The sequence below is a fragment of the Pectinophora gossypiella genome, chromosome 22 (assembly GCF_024362695.1).
Source record: "Pectinophora gossypiella chromosome 22, ilPecGoss1.1, whole genome shotgun sequence".
NCBI lineage: Eukaryota > Metazoa > Arthropoda > Insecta > Lepidoptera > Gelechiidae > Pectinophora > Pectinophora gossypiella.
The window spans coordinates 6,457,696-6,477,691 of record NC_065425.1 but is presented as its reverse complement, the minus strand read 5'-3'; the positions used below and the strand labels follow the sequence as shown (position 1 = coordinate 6,477,691).

Below are 19,996 nucleotides of genomic sequence, written 5' to 3'. Positions count from 1 at the left end.
GCATTCCCCAGATAATAGGTATTTTCAAAACGTCAAGCTAGCGGGATCAAAGAACTACCTTTATAACTTTGGAACCGTTGAAGTACTACTTTCGGTATTTTGCAGGGGGTGAGTACTATTTCGATACTATTTTTTGGCGTTTAAATCAAAGCGAAAGACCTTGTCGTTAACTCTCGCCAAATTTCGCTCACCGTCAAGCTAGCAAGTGCAATAAAACATGGCTATAAATCCAGAACCGTGATGGTACTAATTTTTTTACAACAGGTACTATTTTTTTCAATAAGAGTACTATTTTTTGGTATGGTCAAATTATTTTTTCGTGCCCATTTTTTTTTTGAGGCCGCTAGCTTGACGCACACGTATTTTATCTATCTAACAAATGGGTTTAAAGGGCGACTACTAGTGTTGCCCATTGATATATCGCCTATCAATAGTCTATCCATAGTCTGCAATAGTCAGAAGCAATACTAACGATAATCAATATAAATAGCTGATTTCGATCAATACTGTCGTTTCGGTGTTTCGGTGAATTTTCGAACGGCGTCTGTGGTCCAGTGGTTGAGCGTTGTGCTCACGATCCGGAGGCCCCGCGTTTGAATTTCGGTGGGGATATACACAAAAATCACTTTGTGATCCCTAGTTTGGTTAGGAAATTACAGGCTGATCACCTGATTGTCTGAAAGTAAGATGATCCGTGGTTCGGTACGCACGTTAAATTTTGCTCCCGGTTAATACTTACTGATGTAAGTATGTAGTTGTTACATGAGCCATGTCAGGGGCCTTTAGCGGCTCAGTAATAACCCTGACACCAGGGTTGATGAGGTTGGTGTTCCACCTCACAACCCAGACGATAAGAAAAGGTGAATTTTCAAAGTAAACTATCGATTATCAAACTAGGTATCGATAGTTCGGCAACAGTAGCGACGGCTGACCCCCTATCATATTGGTCTAGCGGAAAACTACTTTTCATCTTGCGATGCATTTACCTCTGACGCCTGTAACCGTATGATCAAATAAGAAGCTTATAAGTAGGTTAGTCGAGGAAATATTCGTTTTCAAGGGACCATTCGTAAGATATTTGCTCACAGAAAGAATAATAAAACAAAAACAGATAAGGAGAGGTCTGGGTCGTGGGTTACTTCGATAATTCTGAAGTCTTTAATCTCATTATGATGTAACTTTTAAGTGAAGCGACCGGAGGGCGAGACGTGTCGCGCGCGGTTCGTTATATTATTTTATTTCGAAATATTGAAACCGTGCATAATAAATATCAGTGTAAATTAGCTGCTGATAGTGATTGCTAGTGACCTGCTGTTTAGTTTTAGGAGTGGATTCGACTAAATACGTAAGTAACCTATACATTTTTTTAAATATTTATTATATTTATATCACAGAGCAGAAAAGGTCGATTTATCTTGATTAAATTATAACAAAATAAAAGACCGAAGTAAAGTGTCAGTCCCAGAAAACATGGCGAAGCTGAAAATTCAAAACTCGCCACGTTACTAAAAATGTTTTCAAATTTAATTAAGACCGCGATATAGAATTTGTCCGCTTAGCCAGTAGGTGTTTTACCAACATTTTGTCCGATAGTAGGTGTTTTATCAACTAACTTAGAGGAAGTGTTGCTATTAGTATAAAATTACTGTTTTTATAATTTTTGATAAACTATTTATTTTCTAAAAGGTTTGAATATTCTTTGAACGTTTATCTACTAAGTTATCAATGCGCGTAGTTTTCACACAAGAAAAGCGAAACGATACCGCCTGAAAAAAAATTGAACTGATTTGACTAGTTTTCCCGCGCGCGCGGTGACTGGCATACCTGTGCCATTGTAGTAGTGTATTTCTTATAAAATATATTTTATCGTGTCCAATGACTGAATTACTTGGTTATAACACTGGGTAAGATTATATTTTATTACACTCGTTTTAGAACCATGTCGGTTTTTTTTTACTATTTATATAGGTATTTTAAAGTTTTTAGTAACGCACTTCCGGATGCAGCCAACTAAATAAATCATTATTTGAAATTAACATCTTAGCAAATTTTGTACTATATTTATTATGATTTCGACCTACGTGTGTGGTACTGATTTTAACATAGATAGGTAGGTACCTACCTAAATTTGATATCGATTTTGAATCCAAAGTTAATAATAATGATTCAAATTAACCATGAAAAGTTTCAGTACTCGTTAATTATTTATAATATTTACCTATCAAGTAATATCCTCTACAAGTAGATAGTAGTTTCGCGAAGTAAAACATCAGGTAAGTAGGTAACTTATATTCTTTAATGCTCTATAAAATGACGATATTACGTATAGTATTCTGTGTTATTATTTAATGACATATGAGTACTTTTTGATTAAAAATATTTTTATTTTATCCTTTATTAAAAAAATAAAATAGACCTAACAAAACATCTCACTACTTAATTGTTGTGGAGCATTAAGATAGTTAATACTCTATTCTCTTTGATAGACGTAGAGGCATAGTTATAGCGCTGATTTTCAATCATGTATTTGATTTAAGTATGCTGATTTTTCATTATGCTGAAATGGCGCGGTTTCAGCATAAATTCAAAGAGTGATTGTTAGAATGTCGAATAAATATTTTTTTCTTTTCTTTCTTTGTAATACCTATATACTCGTAATATTCTTTTGAAGCTACTATTTTTTATTTTTCTAAGTTTCGTTTGCAAGAAAACATTCAAAACATTGAAAAGTGGCTTCGACCTTGATCATTTTATTGTATTATGTAGATAGCTATATCGATGGTAACGTAATAGCCTAATCAGTAATGTAGCGCTGATACTAAAACTGTTACCATTTTTTTTTTGATAAGTATTCAACTATAACACATCATTCGTACTGCGTATCCAGCTGCTGTCTCATCCATCACAGTATGAGTAAATGAAATAAAACATACAGAGTGTTAGTGACATCGTAACAAAAACTTTGAGGGATGATTGAGACCATGATTCTGAGTTGATATCAAGTGGAATTTTCCGTCGCAAAAGTATGGAACTGAAAATAATTAAAAAGAAAACATGAATTTTTCGACTGAAAATTCGACTTGATATCAACTCAGAATCATGGTCTGAATAATCCCCCTCAGTATTAGTTTCGGTGTCACTAACACCCTGTATAGTGGAGTTAATAAAGCGAGAGCTGCCTAACTAACTTCTAATTTGCCAGGGACAGGTCCGATTTTGATGATTTTTCTTTTGTAGGAGTAGTTTTTATATAGGTAATTTAAAATCAGAAACAACGTGAGTCGCGAAAAAAATATGTAGTCGGTTCATAAAGAAAACTGAACGACTTAATAAAAACAATATAGGGTTGGTATATTCGGGAAGTAAACAGTAGAGAATCTACTTTTAAATTAGAACTTTCCATAACGTCTCGCAATTTTTTTCTCAAAAGACAAATGAACAGAGTAAACTTAAATAAAATCCTATTTGGTTATTCAGTACAATTTACGCACACGAAAAGTTGAATGACACCTGAATATACATAGGTAGGTATATATCTATATTATGTATTATGTATGTGTGTCATTGTCAAAGTTGATTCGCTAATATATGTAGGCTACACAGGTAAACATTATACCGAACTGTATGTAGGTATAGTGATAAGAAGAGGCTAATTCTGATATCTTTTTACGTAGGTAACGTCTAGAAAACGCGTAACAATTTGTTTTTGTTGGTTCACACACATAAGGTTGTTGGAAGACTAGTTTAGACAGCCGGTAACTACATACTCGTAAATGTAATCTAATATTGTCATCTATTTAACACTTTTTCAGAAAAAAAAAATGATATTTTTATTATAGGTGCTGAGCCCTATCGCCAATAATAAGAACGCTAGCTAATAATAACTTACAAAAACAGTATAAAGAACCTAATTAATTTGTTTATCTAGGAATGTGTCCGTAGCCTTGTTAAAATAGATCGATTATGGAATATTTGTGTTTAAGTTTAGAGATAAGTAGTTAACGAGACGCTACACAATGCATGGCTCCCTTATCTGTAAATGTGGTAGATTCAAGGATGTCGTTATATAAAGACTACGATTACGTAAAAGCTGTCAACTTGTTATAATGATTGATTAAAGGTCAAATTAAGACATATTTTTAGAAAGCTATTCACGGTCGGGAAAGCAAAGAAATTATGTTTGAACTTTCTAATTATAATGTCGCCACTATGGGTCTATAAATCTCCTTTGTTTTCTAATAAGATTATCAGAGAAAAGTAGTTAAAAGCCAAGGCATTATTTGAAGTACTACTATTCCCTTAATACCGCATCGGAATGTCCTAAGCCAAATTTTCCGAGAGTACCAATATAGGTAAGCCATGTTAGAGACAAATCACCAACTAATGAGGGACTTTTCAGGGTACGTTCTTCAAAAACAATATAGATGGCGCTGAATAGATTTCTCTTCGTTTAACCTTCTAATTTCACGGATAACAGACATACTAATACATCTTTCATCTTTGTTTTTGGGTATAAATGATGACCCTTTTTTATTACACCCAGGCACAATTACATCTTCCACCCATTATTATTCTGATCAAAATAAAGAGAAGCAATGTAGGTAGCAACATAATGTGATCCAAATATAAAGAAACAATTATTTTTATAGGTATATGCTTCCGACATTACATTGTATTTTGGAATAATTATGTACTGAGTAATGGGAAAATAGGTAATTATCACGTTAATGCTGCACAACGCCACCTATAATGTTCTTGGTAAACGTAGCTTGTCCCTCATTGGTTATACATATGCCATTGTAAGGTATGCCGAAAAGCAACAAACAAATAGACAGACTTGAAAATTAGAAGACTCATACTCAGCAGTACACACAGATAAATCACGCAACGGAATCTCGCGCCCGTGCTTCGCGCCAAAACAGGACTTTGACTTTAGAAGGTATTTTTTTTATTGTATGTAATTGATATTGTGTAAAGTGTCGAAAGTTTACTAGTTTATATTTTAAATAAATAATATGATGTATACCTAGGCGATATGAGCTAGTAATAGGTAGGTACTCACTTCAGTATCAAAGGAGTATTTATATAGAAAATATGTTTTCTCAAAACATCGCAACCCCTTGACAGCACTATACTAAGTATAAGTAATGCTAGGTAGAATTACGAGTAGGTACTTAATTCTTTTTTCAGTTCCAAGATGAGCATAGACATTGACAAGCCCAGATATGACCAGAACACATATATGGGTCGTGCTAAGCACTTCCTGCTGCTGACCAACCCGCTCAACACGTTGGCAAGCGACGCTCAACTGGATGAGGCGAAAGCGGTCGTCGATGCTTTCAGGTAACGTATGACCGAATCAATAAACACTGTATTATACATTTACCCATAGATTTCGATTTTTTTCGCGAAGGGTGCGAGAAATTTGCTCAACCACTGAAAAACATGAATTCGGACATTAAAGGTTGTACATTTGAGCGCACCGAATCGCCTTTTCCTATGCTTCTATCAGTCAAATCAACAGTCTTTTGGTAGAGCGAGGTAACCTGAGCCGGAGTGCGAGCTTCGTCAATCCCTCTGCGTGCTGTCGCATTATCTCGCTCAAGCAAATGTTGGCTCTGAGTGGCCGAAGAAGATAGACAAAGAAGGAGCGTAGGAAAGTGCGATGCAGTGCTGTCAGATGCAGTTCAACCCAATACACTGCGGTCTAATATGAACCGGCGCGCGTGAATGAAACGATTGATAAATACCACAGAAGTATGTAATGTCAGGATCGAAATCAATGGTAAATCCCCGGGGTAATCTCTGCTTACCCCGGCGGGAAATAGGCAATAAACAGCTTATTAATTTATGAAATTTTGAAAGACTCCGGAGGATGGTTCAGTTTGTTGCTTACACATCTTGTTCTGCATCTTATGAAAGAATTTTTTTTCTGTATCTATCTTCATCTGTGTGAATTTGTTTTGTATGTTGTGTGCAATAAAGTATATTTGATTTGATTTGATATTTGATCGGATCCGAATTATCTGAAGAACACTACACGAGGGTCATAGTAATTTATCGCGATTTAATCATCAATTGTTTAGTCGTTTTTGCAATCAACAGTCTTTGTTATTGAAAATTAACAATTGAAAGTTGTGACGGAACAAATTGTTTCCAAAATATAACGGGAACATCAAACTTTGACTGTTACCAAAATACATAACAGTCCATAAACAAATAGGTACCAGGTTCTCAAACTGGATTCGGAAAAAACATCTTACCGCAAAGTACCGCAAAGTTAAATTACAATTGGGTATCTTCATCAACCCGCAGTGGGATAGCAGCATGGTGGAGTTTAAACATTGTTTTAAGTTTACGCGGTTATTATCATAATTAAAACACTTAACGGGTTACATAGACTTCCGATATCGGGGGTCTCATATCCCTACTTTAAACGCGGTAAGAACCCGTTATTATGTGTTTTAATTATGGTGGAGTTTGTTCCTTACCTCCAGTTAATTGAGGGCATGCCTGTGCCCCGCAGTGGGACGCATATTAGGCTATTTATGTTATAGACAGGTACCTAGTTTTATGTACCTTTGGTAAGAATCTTTTTTATCTTCGGGATTATGTGACCACTCCTATATGATAGACCAATGTAGAGGGGCTCGCCCCGTCCGTAAAGATCACGATGTCCTAGCAAATGGTTGAAAACAATATTATTCATTCAATAAGATTAAACCTCTGCTCAGCCCGTTAAAGATCATGCGCGTGAGTTTATGTTACTTCTATTAATCAAGTCCTTGCTGCGTATAACACAACATAGAACAATTATAAACCGACGAAAAAACCCATCTAGGCGACCATACATCTACTTAAAGAGCAATTCCTTCCGGGTAAAAGACATTCAGATTTTATTGTATTGTATTTTCTGATTCCAGAAAAACACGTCAGTTACCGTCAGGGTATGATGAAGACAAGCTATGGAAGATGAAGTATTTGTACGACAGTGCGTTCCACCCCGACACTGGCGAGAAGATGGTCGTCATCGGTCGCATGGCTGCGCAGGCGCCTATGAACACTATTATTACTGGAGGTAAGATCAAATCAAATCCATTTTATTGCACAGAACTTAATTACATAAGATCTTGAAGCTTAGATCTTTTTGCTTTTAGATTCCTGATGTACTGTATTACCAAGGACCGATTTAGAATATTATTCTAAATAAGTACCTACATACATTGTAAATCGACCAAATTGGAGATGTCGTCAAAAAAGTTTTGTCCGGTTTACCGACGCGGGTGTATGAAACGATTGATGAATCTGTAGGAAGCAAGAGAAGTATGTCTTTACATATTATACTAGTACTGGAGCTGTATGCACTCCCTTTCTTATCGAATGAGAAACCTTCAACCATTAATAAGCAGAAATAACATAAGCATGGGACTTTATCCCAATTGGGATAGTCAGAGGTACAGGGATAGTTAGAGGTGCGGCACGTTGGGTGGTGATGGAGTCCTGACGTGCCGGCAGAGTGGTGGGATGATTGGTGATAACGACGACAAAATAACATATTAAATTCAGCAGGAATATATATAGTTTATTAACAACACTTCACAATCAAATTACAACGATGCTTAGACATAAGATCAAAAACCAAAATTAGAGGGCACCGCCAGAGCTAAGCAGTATAATATATTTATGTTGATCTAGAAGGTCGGGGATGCAATGAGTCTGTGTAAATGAAAGGAAATGTGGAATGGAATGAGAATTTCGAAATTTAAAACGATTGACGGTCAGAACGAAAGGCCAGTATAAAATTTTGTCACGGTCATTTTATCGATTCTGACGATATACTTGTCATTTTGCCGATTGTATCATGTCGTTCTGTCAAAATACGAACAAAATCACGTGAAAACAAACTTAAAGGTTTCCACAAAATGTATTGAATCGATCGTTAATTTTATCACATTTTAGCTCTGCTTTCTGCTTTCTGTTAGGCCGACGTGATAGGAGCCGTATTACAGTATCGATACAACTGTGTCAGTGAAAACTGCATTTAAGATAAATGAACGAATCTTTGGTGCATGTCTGGAACAGGGGTTCGATCCGCGCTTCCCGATCATAAAACAATACCAACATTATTTATGAACCATATACTTCTTAAACATATGCCACCTGTTTCCAGGGTTGATCTGTTTCTATAAGACGACAGCAGCCACGGTGTTCTGGCAGTGGATCAATCAGACGTTCAACGCTGTCGTCAACTATACCAACAGATCTGGTGATGCGCCTATTTCTAAGACGTAAGGTTTTTTTTTATAGAATCTTCTAATCGTGCGGGTCGTGAGGTGGAATACCAACCTCATCAACCCTGGTGTCGGGGTTATTACTGAGCCGCCATAGGCCCTTGACATGGCTCATGTAATGACTACATACTTACATCAGTAAGTACTAACCGACACCAACGGCTTAACGTGCCTTCCGAAGCACGGATCATCTTACTTTCGGACACTCAGGTGATCAGCCTGTTATCTCCTAACCAAACTAGGGATCACAGTGATTTTTGTGATATCTCCCCGCCGGGATCCGAACCCGGGGCCTCCGGATCGTGAGCCCAACGCTCAACCACTGCACCACCGAGGCCGTTTTGTAGAATTAGGCCATGTCTTCATTATGATGCTAGATCTAGCAGTGTTATTAATATCGTTTGAAAGGCCTTCTTAATATAGTAATGAATAGGTAGAAAACTTTTTAAAAAATCTTTAAGGCGACGGGGGTTGCCGTTAGCTAATCCATGCTAATGTATTAAGTGAAATATTATTTGTATTACAGCCAATTACTCGCGTCATACTGTTGCGCGTGCGGTGGTGCCTTGTCAACGGCACTCTACTTGAACAGCAGAGTTAAGGTACAAAAAAGTCATAATTACAATCTTTTTTTTTTTTATTATAATCCAATCATATCGAAGATTTCTGCAAAGTGTCTTCTGGTTAGGTATTTATGGGGCTGACCATCCCATAAAGAATGATGAGCATGGGTTTATCTACGTATGTGAAATTTTACTATCCTATGGGTTGTGGTGTCAGGGTTAGTATTGAGCCGCCAAATTCCCCTAATATGGCTCATGTAACGACAACTTACTTACATTGGTAAATATTAACTGGGACTAACTGCTTAACGTGCCTTCCGAAGTACGGCTCGTCTTACTTTCGGAGAATCAGTCCTGGCGTCTGCAGTCAGCCTGTAATGTCCTATTCAAACTAGGGATTACAAAGTGATTTTTGTGATATGTCCCCACCGGGACTATGTGAAATGACTGAGTTGTAAACAAAACAAAACATCACGACGCTTGTATCCCTTCGTAAGCAGAGGTGTATATACAGGGTGTTAGTTACAGGGGGTTAGTAACGAAAACTTTGAGGGGTGATTGAGGCCATGATTCTGAGATGATATCAAGTGGAATTTTCCGTCGCAAAAGTATGGAATAGAAAATAATTAAAAAAAACACAAACATTTTCAGGAATATTCAGACTGAAAATTCCACTTGATATCAACTCAGAATCATGGTCTGAACCATCCCCCTCAGTATTCGTTACGGTGTCACTAACACCCATACCTACTTGTATGGCTACCGTATGTATTGTACTTGTGTGGGGTGTAAGTGACATCGTAACGAATACTGAGGGGGATGATTCAGCTGATTATTCTGAGTTAATATCAAGTGGAATTTTTCATCACAAAATTATAGAATTGAAAATAATTTAAAAAAAACTTAAAAAAATCATTAATTTTGCGACGAAAAATTCCACTTGATATTAACTCAGAATCATGGTCTGAATCATCCCCCTGAGTATTCGTTACGATGTCACTAACACCCTGTATACACGCTCTCCTACCCATCCTAGGAACGAAGCTATTACCATTGGTTAATGGTAATTCCGGGCACAAATCCTGGAAACCACGTGATGTAATTTATCTACGATCCAAAAATGAATTCAGACTCTCTCTTTATTTAAGAGCTGCGCTCTTGTCGGTGGAGTCATCGCCATTCCTCTATTCTTCCCGCCAAATCGAAACGGCCTGCACCTTCTCTTTTAAAATCAGACTCATAAAACCAAATTCAGTGGTTTAGAGCCCTAGTCGGGATTCGAACCCAAGACACTAAAAAGTATGACACGAGTTCTCCGAACAGGGCTATAACACAAGCACAGGACAGGACACACTTCTTTATTTGTGGTCACAATATCGGCAGTCATAGTATGTAAAATAATTATTTACTACACATTTGCTAGGTCATGAAAGCTCAGTTATCTTCTATGGTAATTATTCAACAAACATAGAATTATTCTATGTTATCTAATTCCAACGCAACGTCGCCATAGCAAAATATTTACTATTTCGACGTCATCTATGCGTTTTTGTCCATAGAAAATGTAGATTCATGAATGATAAGTCGAATTTTCGCATTGGGTTCGCGTATTTTTTACTTTAAAATTACTATGCACATTTGCATTATTGGAAGAGCCGCACAAACTTTGTGCCACAAAGTATGCTTTGTTAACAAAGTTAAAAGGTATTAGAACAATAAGTAGCTACTGCTTATTATATGCCTATAGAGGGTGTTGGTGACATCGTACCGAATACTTTGAGGGATGACTTAGACCATGATTCTGAATTAATATCAAGTGGAATTTTCCGTCGGAATTTTTTTGTGAAAATGAATATTTTTGTGTTTTTTTAAATTATTTTGCGTTCCATACTTTTGCGACGGAATATTCCACTTGATATCAACTCAGAATCATGGCCTGAATCATCCCTCAAAGTTTTCGTTACGATGTCACTAACACCCTGTATATTGCACTTGACTGCGTATTGTATCCCGTAATGCCATAAAAGTCGACCGCCAGAACATAAACAGCCGATATCGATTTTCCCTAAACGTCGCTTTCTATGTCGCTCCATCCCACTGCTGGGCACAGGCCTCCCCTCAGTCAAAAGAAGGGGGTATGAAGCATGTTCTACCACGCTGCCGTACTGCGGAATGGTGGAGATATATTATGGCTAGTAGACGTGACTAACGGCATAACGTACTTCTGAAGCAAGGAATCGTCTTACTTTATCAGACAATACAAAGGGGTTGGAAGGTCAGACAGTCGCTTCCTGTAAAAAACCGTTCTGTCAAATCTTCAGGTTGGATTAGTGGACCCCGTGAAAACGGGATGACGTCAGGGAGATGATGATCACAAAATTGACCATCAGGTGATTCAGCCTGCAATGTCCTACCCAAACAAAGGACGGTCAGAAAGTGATTTTTAATACCCTCCTATAGGGTTTATCATATCCACCTTAATATCAAGTGTGAAAAGAAGTTGTGAAATGACCTGTGTCTCTCCTATAGGGACGTAAATTATCTATCTGTACTAAAATGATGTATTTTTTGTCAGAACATGAACCCGGTGTACGCGCGACTGGTGCCATTCGCAGCGGTCTGCGGCGCTAACTTCATTAACATACCTATGATGAGGAGCAAGTGAGTATGCCTTATAGCCTACCACAAGAACTAGCTTCTTTTTTGCCGGCGCGTCGCGTACTTATTATTTTGCTTGAGAAAGCTATGTCATTCTAGTGAATGACAAAGTAGTCTTTACCAAAGAAAGTATGCACATAACCACAAAATGTGAATGAAAGGAAGTCCTTTGCCCAACACGGATCTTATTGATTAACATGCCGCTAACTGACGGTAGTTGTTTTCCATTTTAGTATAATATAACTTAGCAGCAGTATATGTATAAAGATAAGGTTCGTGGTAGGGCTGGCAGAGGAAGACCTAGAAGGTACATTGACCAAATTGGAGATGTCCTCTAGAAAAGGTTAATTACGATCTACTCTGAACCGGCGTGCGTGTATGAAACGATTGATGAATGTGGAGGAAGCAAGAGAAGTATGTCAGGATCGAAGCAAATGGAATTCAGTTTATAGGCGTCAGTAATGGGCGTCAGTTTATTTGTATGTGTGTACAAGAATGTTTAATGTTCCAGTGAACTGAAGATCGGGACTCCAGTGTCGACGATAGACGGAGAACGTATCGGAGACTCGAAGCGAGCAGCCGCCGTTGGCATCAGCCTCGTCTGTATCTCCAGAGTGCTCATGGCTTTGCCAGGCATGAGTAAGTCCATTCAAATTTGTTCTGTTTAATTTGGGGGTCTAAAAAGGTTACATGGAAGCAATTCTTGTGGCCTTCAAATTTGACAGTTGCGCGTATAATAATAAGTGCTCAATATCAAAAACTTTTTGACCCCCAGATCCGATAATCTGTTCGTTTTTAAAAGGATTTTTAGGGTACCTATTCAGGATTTGTATCCAGTTAAAGACTATAGGGGGCTATTACATGGGACTTAAATACAGACAGCTGGCGAGGAGTGGATGCATATACTACACACCTTTACCTATCCCTTCGGGGATAAGAAAGGCGATGGTGCTGATTCTGTATATCATTTTAAGTTATACCTGTCTTTTCTCATTCGTTGAAACAGATGGAAAATTCCACTTGATATTGACTCAGAATCATGCTCATCATTTTGTGTCGAAGTACGATGTCACTTATACCATTTATTTACAAGTACCTACAGGTAGCCATACTCATGGCCATAGTGTTAGAAACACCGTAACAAAAACTTTGGGGGGTAATTCAGACCATGATTTAGAGTTGATATCAAGTGGAATTTTGTCACTTAGTTGTTAGTGCTTTTTTAAATTATTTTCAGTTTATAATACTTTTGTGACGGAAAATTCCACTTTATATCAACTCAGAATCATGATCCGAATCATCCTTTAGTTTTTGTTACGGTGTCATTAACACCCTCTATAACAGTGGTTAACCTAACCTAACCTGGGGGTAATTTAGGGGTAAAACGGAGATTGTAGGGGGTAACACGCGATGGCACGAAATAGTATTAAAATAGCAATAAACAAAATAATAGCGAATGCAAAGCAATTTCAACCTTCACACTAGTTAACTCTGAAATTTATATTACTTAACCTAACCTAAACGTGCATTTTCTTATTTACACAATAAATATTATACTCGTTCAAATTTGTGTGGTTTTAATTATTTTAAATTAGGGATACTCATTTTTCATACTTGTTCACAGGGGTAGTGACATTAAAAGGGTTAGGAACCACTGCTCTTTAATGTGCGTGATGCTATGTTACGATTTGTGTTGAACATACCTGATTATAATTTCCAGTAATAACCCCGCTGATAACGAACGCGGCCACGAAGGCGGGCTGGTTCCGGCGGTTCCCCCGCGCCGTGGTGCCGTTCCAGGTGTCGCTGGTGGGCGCCTGCGTCACCTTCGCTACGCCCTTCGCCTGCGCACTCTTCCCGCAGACCGCCGCCCTGCCCACCGCCTGGCTCGAGCCTGAACTACGGGTCAGTTACACTACACCACACGGAAAGAGCTTACGACTCAATAATTGAAAAAAATATCTCTGTACAGTCATGAGCATAAGAGCTTACATGGAACAGATTAAAGAAAAGGTTAACGGTCGTATCTTATAGGGAAGTCAAGGAATTGGCCTTTGATAGACTGGAATGGAAAATGCTATACCGACAAGAGCGTGGCTCTTAAATTGATGATGAGTCATGAGCAATAATCATGCACTTTAGAACCCTGTCGCACTACCATATATGACATTTAATGAGACTTACGGTTCAATTTGTCAAAAAAGTTAATGTGACATGGTTTCAAAGTGTATACATATTAGTACTCGTGACCGTACTTGACAAATATTAGCCTACAAGTTTTTTTTTTTATATTGAACCTTTAGATACCCCTTTGACGAAGGTGGTTTGGGTCTTAGTCAAAAGTCAAAGCTCATCACACCGAACCAGTGCGGGTTTTTATAATTCAAATTAACATCATTCTGAAGTTCTTTTACCGAAATCCACGTAGACAATATTTAATTTAAAAAAAAAAATACTGGATTAGAATATAATTTAAAACATTTTTATGTATTCATTTTTCAACCGTTACCATACCGCGCATAATATCATTCTTACTGTGCCACCTAACACGTAAGTGCGAGCGAGACACAGTCCAGGCTCTCTCTCTTACTCCTAAGCGGCTTATGGCCATTGAAGATTCGGAGGGAGTGAGGTCTCGGTGCCCGATACGAATTGGTTCGGGGCGAAGAAGTTCCGTTTTATACGTAGTATCATTCTTCCTTATATGACTATACACTAAAACGTCTTTGTATACCAAACCTTCAGCTGGCAACGTCGCGCGCTGTTGTGCAACGTTGCCGTACTTGTTGAGCGTCAATTGTAACCCAGTGGATATGAGGCTTTATTAAACCTATGATGCGTATAGCATGTACGTTGCGTAATCATAATCCGAATTATTATTTTCTATTACAGGAGAAGGCTAAAGAGAAAAAGGTGGATCACGTATACTTCAACAAAGGATTATAAGTTGTCAATTTTATGGACCTAATGAGGAATTATGATTAACCTTTGATCTGTGTGTAATAAGGATCCTGACTACCCCTCTCGTATGTATGTGATAAGAATGGCTTCCACAGACAGTGGGGTATTTTTTTGACAGCGCTGCAACAGACAAAAGGTTAAGATAATTACTTAATGGTACCGATTCTCGCACACGTCAACTTAATTTTAAAGTTTCACAGTTTTAAAACTAGCACTATCTCTGCCTTACAATGGTCATAAGTGAAGTATAGCATTATTTTTATAACTGTCAGACAAAAAAAATAAGTTTTGTAGGCCAGAATTGCCGTCTTTTTTTACGGGAATCGTAAACGCTGTGACATAATGATAGATAAAAGCCAGGGCTTGTTGAGAAGTAAGAGTGTATCTTATAGAATCAGGAACGGATCCAGCCTTTATGTCGAGGGTTGGGGTCACGAGGACAACCTATTTCCATAGAGAATTAGATGAAATTGCAGTGGTTACCTATGACCCAACCTGTCGCCCAGTAACCCAATGGATCCGCCCATGTATAAAATACTTATGAAGATACTTAGCAGAATTAACAGTCATATCAAAGATTATCGTGTGTATGTAGGATTGTATGAATCACCGAGAAAAATAAGAATCGGTTACGGAAAATCATGAATAAAATATAAGTGTACAAATTACATTAAGCTTTGAATAGAACATTCCATTTCGTTTTTTACTGTTATGCATTTCATTTTATGCTTTTTTTATTGTTATTGATTTATACGAGTGATGTGGCGTTCCCAGAAACGTTCTCCATTTGGGAACATTTCCGGCTGTAAAAAGGCACAAAAGCTCTTTGCTTTATTATCTAAGCCTTTAAGCTGATAGCATTCGGATCCTATGCACAGTCATGAGCAATATAATGTACCCACTGTAGGACTCTGTCGCACTAACATATTTGACATTTAGTGAAACTTACATTTCAATTTGTCAAAAAAGTTAATGTGACATGGCACCAAAGTGTATACATATTAATGCTCGTGACTGTATTTACGTAGAAAAAAGAAAGCAGCCCTTACCTTTAAAGGGTTTTTACAACAGAACCATTCCCACTTTGGGAGCATTTTTCCGGCTGTAAAAATGCACAAAATTTATGTAAAAAGAGCTTTATTTTCTAAGCCTTTAAGCTGATAGGATTCTGATCCTGTGTACTCTACTACAGGTAAGAACAATTTGAAAAAAGAATGCAGCCAGTGTCTTTACTATTGAAGCATTTTTATAACAGAAACATTCCCACTACCCATCGCTACTTGCCATCAAACTTCAGAAGTTTGGCGGGGATGATTTGTAAATCTACCGTTTAAGTTTTTCATTTAAATTAAAAAAAAAACGGCCTCTGTGGTCCAGTGGTTGAGCGTTGGACTCACGCTCCGGAGGCCCCGGGTTCGAATCCCGGTAGGGGCATATCACAAAAATCACTTTGTGATCCCTAGTTTGGTTAGGACATTACAGGCTGATCACCTGATTGTCCGAAAGTAAGATGATACGTGCTTCGGTAGGCACGTTAAGCCGTTGGTCCCGGTTACTATTTACTGATGTAAGTGAGTAATCGTTACATGAGCCATGTCAGGGGCCTTTGGCGGCTCAATTATAACCCTGACACCAGGGTTGATGAGGTTGGTATTCTACCTCACGACCCACACGATAAGAAGATTAAAAAAAAACTTTGGGAACATTCCCGGGAACGGCGCATCACTGATTGATATTCTTATTCTTTTAGTGAAACGTTTTGTGCGCAACACTATTGGTTGTGATTTGTGATACTCATTAGATCTGGCTGTCACTAAATAGTTAATTGCTATCGAAAATATAAAATAATGTAATTGTGTATAAAATATTACATAGATATATTGTACTGAACATTCCATAACTTTTTATAGACATTTCACTTCAACACAAATCAGTAGATAAAATTGTTAATTAAATATATGTAGTATATTTTTGTTATAGTTAGAAAATAAATTCAACCAAATTGAAAACTGTTAATCTGTAGTTTTATTCGTAGAAGATATAATACTTAATGATACACCTACAGTCATGAGCAATATAATGTACCCACTTTAGGACTTTGTCGCACTAACATATTTGACATTTAGTGAGAATTAACAGTTTAATTTGTCAAAAAAGTTAGTGTGACATGGTACCGAAGTCTATACATATTTTTGCTCGTGACCGTACATGATTTGTAGGTGTCTACAAGTTAATCGCGCAATGGCCCCGATTGCTGCAGACACCTAATTTTATTTTAAGTTATACCAGTCATTTTCTTATCCGCCGAAAAGGAAAGGGACGGATTATTGTCAACAAGTTAATTTAAAAATAATGAATAACCCGTGCGAATAAAATGTAGGCATCTCGCTGATATGCAATCCGTCTGACGTGCTGTCTACTTTGTCGGGTTATTGGCCGATGTATAATTTTTAGACGTTGTCCCGTCCCTTTCTTTTTCAACGGATAAGAAAATGACAGGTATAACTTAAAATAAAATTAGATGGCGTCTGCAGGAATTAGCACCAATGTAGTTTTTTTTTTTTTGTATTATTTTGGGTATTCTGTATTTATATAAATATTGTATTGCATGATCAAAATGTGTTTTAAGTAGAGAAAAATAGAAAAACTAGTCAATAATGACGAATAATGTGTATTAAAAATATTCCAAATAATATTCATATAGGTAGAATAATATAGTATACATTCAAATTATTTCCAACTACGTTTATAAATACATTAAGTACACTAGTGTACAAAGGCTACATTGTATTGCATTCTAAATGATTACTGAATATTTATGTTTACTAGCTAATAATGACGTTCTGAGTCGAGATTCAATTTCAACTTAAACATTATATTATTTAGTCTTAAGTTTAAAAAGCTCTTAAATCTATAAAGCGATCTTATTAAAATGGATTCTGTGGAACTCCTTAGGTAGGTAATCCTAGTAAGTATCGACTTTCTTGATCAAAAATAGTTCTGATTCCAGACGTAAAATGACGAAATGTTATAAACCTTGCCAGAAGATTGAAAGGGAAAAAAACTGTTGAACATACAACCTCCTCACTTTTCGGAGTCGGTGAAAACTGAGTAAAAACAGTCTCATAAAATGAGTCTGATTAAAAATTATAAAATGGCCAATACTAACCTTTACACAATATTTTTTTGTGTTGCATGATTTCTGATTACTAGTTACTTACTCATAACCTCAAATCAAATAATATTTATTGCACACACATACACGAAACATTTAAAAACATACACAAGAAATATTACAGCACAATTGGCGGCCTTATTGCCTAACAGGAATTCATTCCAGGCGACTGGAGACAAGAACTTCGCAACAAATATGGTTGCAACTTGTCGTCTGATAAGTTACGGCTCTGCCAACCCAACTAGGGATTACGGGCGTGTTTATGTGTGTATGTATTAGAAACTTGATAATATATCATCGGATCGTTAAACTTACATATATGACTGTGCCAACAAGGACGGAATTCAGGCAGTACTCTTGTATTTTCTACTCTGAACCGACGTGCGTGTATGAAACAATTAAATAATGTGGAGGAAGCAAGAGAAGTATGTCTGGAGCAAATGGAATTCCATGTATGCTTACGCCGGTGGGACATAGGGGGAAATTTATATATGTATGTCATGTATTTTCCATACATTTTTCGTGTGTCACGGTTGCAAGCCACGCTAAACCTTAATGCCAGACGATCTAACCGAATTCGGAATATCAAGAAGCAATTACACATATTATTTTGAGGTTCCTAACATATGAATTCCGAATGAATTTCTTACTAACTTCACTCCTAAAGATAATTGACTTTCCAAAAAGTCCTGACACTTTTTATGCAGCTTTGACATTTTCTAGAAGCTTACAAGTTGCCATAGTCTCTGCTTACCCCGGTGGGAGATAGGCGTGTTGCCAGCCTGGATACTCTATACAAAAATATGGTACCGCGTGTCTCCTTACCCCGTGCGTGCGGGCAAGACAGACAGTTACTACATAACGGCGTAAGTAGACTCATGGTATATTAAAACAAGGTATGCTCAAAACTGACAAATAACATTTCAAGGTTAGCCGCGCTGACTCCATCTCACCCTAGAAAAAATATTCATCGCCAACCCATTAACGTCCCCACTGCTGGGGCACGGGCCTTCCCTATGGATGGATAGGGAGATCGGACCTTAAACCACCACGCGGGCCCAGTGCGGATTAGTGGTTATTAACGACTGCTAATGCACCCGGACCAACGGCTTAACGTGCTTTCCGAAGCACGGAGGAGCTCGAGATGAAAACTTTTTTTTTGTGGTCACCCATCCTATGACCGGCCTTTGCGAAAGTTGCTTAACTTCAACAATCGCAGACCGAGCGCGATTACCGCTGCGCCACCGAGCTCCTCAAACTTTATTCATTTATTTTGCTAGCAACTTTGAACTTTTAGTAAAAGATTTACTTACGGTTATAGTTATTCTTATATATGCGTCAAATGATAGTAGTTAAGTACGTTAGTCAGTAATTCGCTTAATTTTCGATAATAAAATTTAAGTCCTTGGAATGTTGGAGATAGCAATTTAATGGTAACACTCATGTAACAATGGCGGCTTTTTATAGGATTGAGCATACGTTGTTTTATTATACCATGAGTAGACTATGAGCATACCTTGTTTTATTATACCATGAGTAGACTTAAGTCTAACAGAAAACTTGTTGACGCGTGGGTAATTAGTTCATCTTGCGATGGATATACCTCTGACAAGCCCAATTATGATGTAGTCGTGACCTCATATTGTGTTAAGCCGACGTATTCTTTCACCATCCTCCTCATCGCTAGGCCAGCGCGCATCTACATCTGCGTGCAGTATTATTCGTCATTGTAAGTGATGTAGGCATTGAGGTAGTCCCCCTGCGCGTCCAGTAGCAGCTTGTGCGGCGGCTGCAGGCAGGCTGCGGGCGGCGCCGCGCTCGCGGGGGCCGACGTGCCTTCTAACTCCTGGGGGATCGACATATACAATCAGTCAATGTCATTGGACTCGTATATAGACTACTAATCTTTGTAAACAACCGTATAAAAGCGTGTAAAAACGCATCTTGTCACCAAACGACGGCGTGTCAACATCGAATTTAGTCTTGATGAGCGTAACGACGACACTGACTGACAATATTGCTTTATTAGAGGAATTGCCTCAATGTGGCCCTTTTAACTCCCCAGGACATATCCCAAAGTGGAGCTGCGTGGTGGGATATGTTCCTAGTGATCCGGCTTGCAGAGTTTTTCAAATGGAAAACCAAGGGGTTAAAATGGCCACATCGAAGCAATTCATCTAAGTAAGCAATATTGCAATTTGACATTTGCGCATATAAAAGTAAGTGCGCAATGCAAAGAAATGTCAAATAGCAATATTGCTTTCTTAGATGAATTGCTTCGATGTGGCCATTTTAACCCCCCTGAGCACAGAGACAAGCCGGAACAGAGATCATTTATCATCCAAACA

The 19,996-nt window shown here is 37.8% G+C and overlaps 2 protein-coding genes across 3 annotated transcripts in view; one reads left to right on the top strand and one right to left on the bottom strand.

Annotated features, from left to right (window-relative positions):
* Nucleotides 1-1,201: 1,201 nt before the first annotated feature.
* LOC126377155 (sideroflexin-1-3-like) lies at nucleotides 1,202-17,141 on the top strand. 2 transcript variants are annotated; one of them, XM_050024845.1, is made up of 9 exons: nucleotides 1,202-1,345; nucleotides 5,191-5,343; nucleotides 6,924-7,078; nucleotides 8,171-8,288; nucleotides 8,818-8,893; nucleotides 11,430-11,515; nucleotides 12,024-12,151; nucleotides 13,233-13,417; nucleotides 14,405-17,141. In XM_050024845.1, the coding sequence occupies exons 2-9, from the start codon at nucleotides 5,198-5,200 to the stop codon at nucleotides 14,456-14,458; spliced, it is 948 nt and encodes a 315-aa protein (XP_049880802.1). In that variant the 5' UTR covers nucleotides 1,202-1,345; nucleotides 5,191-5,197; the 3' UTR covers nucleotides 14,459-17,141. The 2 variants fall into 2 exon arrangements, with proteins under 2 accessions (XP_049880802.1, XP_049880801.1); XM_050024844.1 differs by lacking the exon at nucleotides 1,202-1,345 and adding an exon at nucleotides 1,839-1,904.
* Nucleotides 17,129-19,996, bottom strand: part of LOC126377020 (zinc finger protein 420-like) — a 34,243-nt gene continuing 31,375 nt past the window's right edge. The window contains exon 14 of the mRNA XM_050024625.1: nucleotides 17,129-19,494. Within this exon, the coding sequence (XP_049880582.1) occupies nucleotides 19,366-19,494 (129 nt within the window). The 3' untranslated portion in view covers nucleotides 17,129-19,365. The remainder of the gene's footprint in view (nucleotides 19,495-19,996) is intronic.

Coding starts and splice junctions, on each gene's coding strand:
- LOC126377155 (XM_050024844.1), top strand. CDS start 1,876: ATGACTGAATTACTTGGTTATAACACTGG. Junction 12,152..13,232: donor CATGGCTTTGCCAGGCATGA/GTAAGTCCATTC, acceptor TATAATTTCCAG/TAATAACCCCGCTGATAACG. Junction 13,418..14,404: donor GGCTCGAGCCTGAACTACGG/GTCAGTTACACT, acceptor TTTCTATTACAG/GAGAAGGCTAAAGAGAAAAA.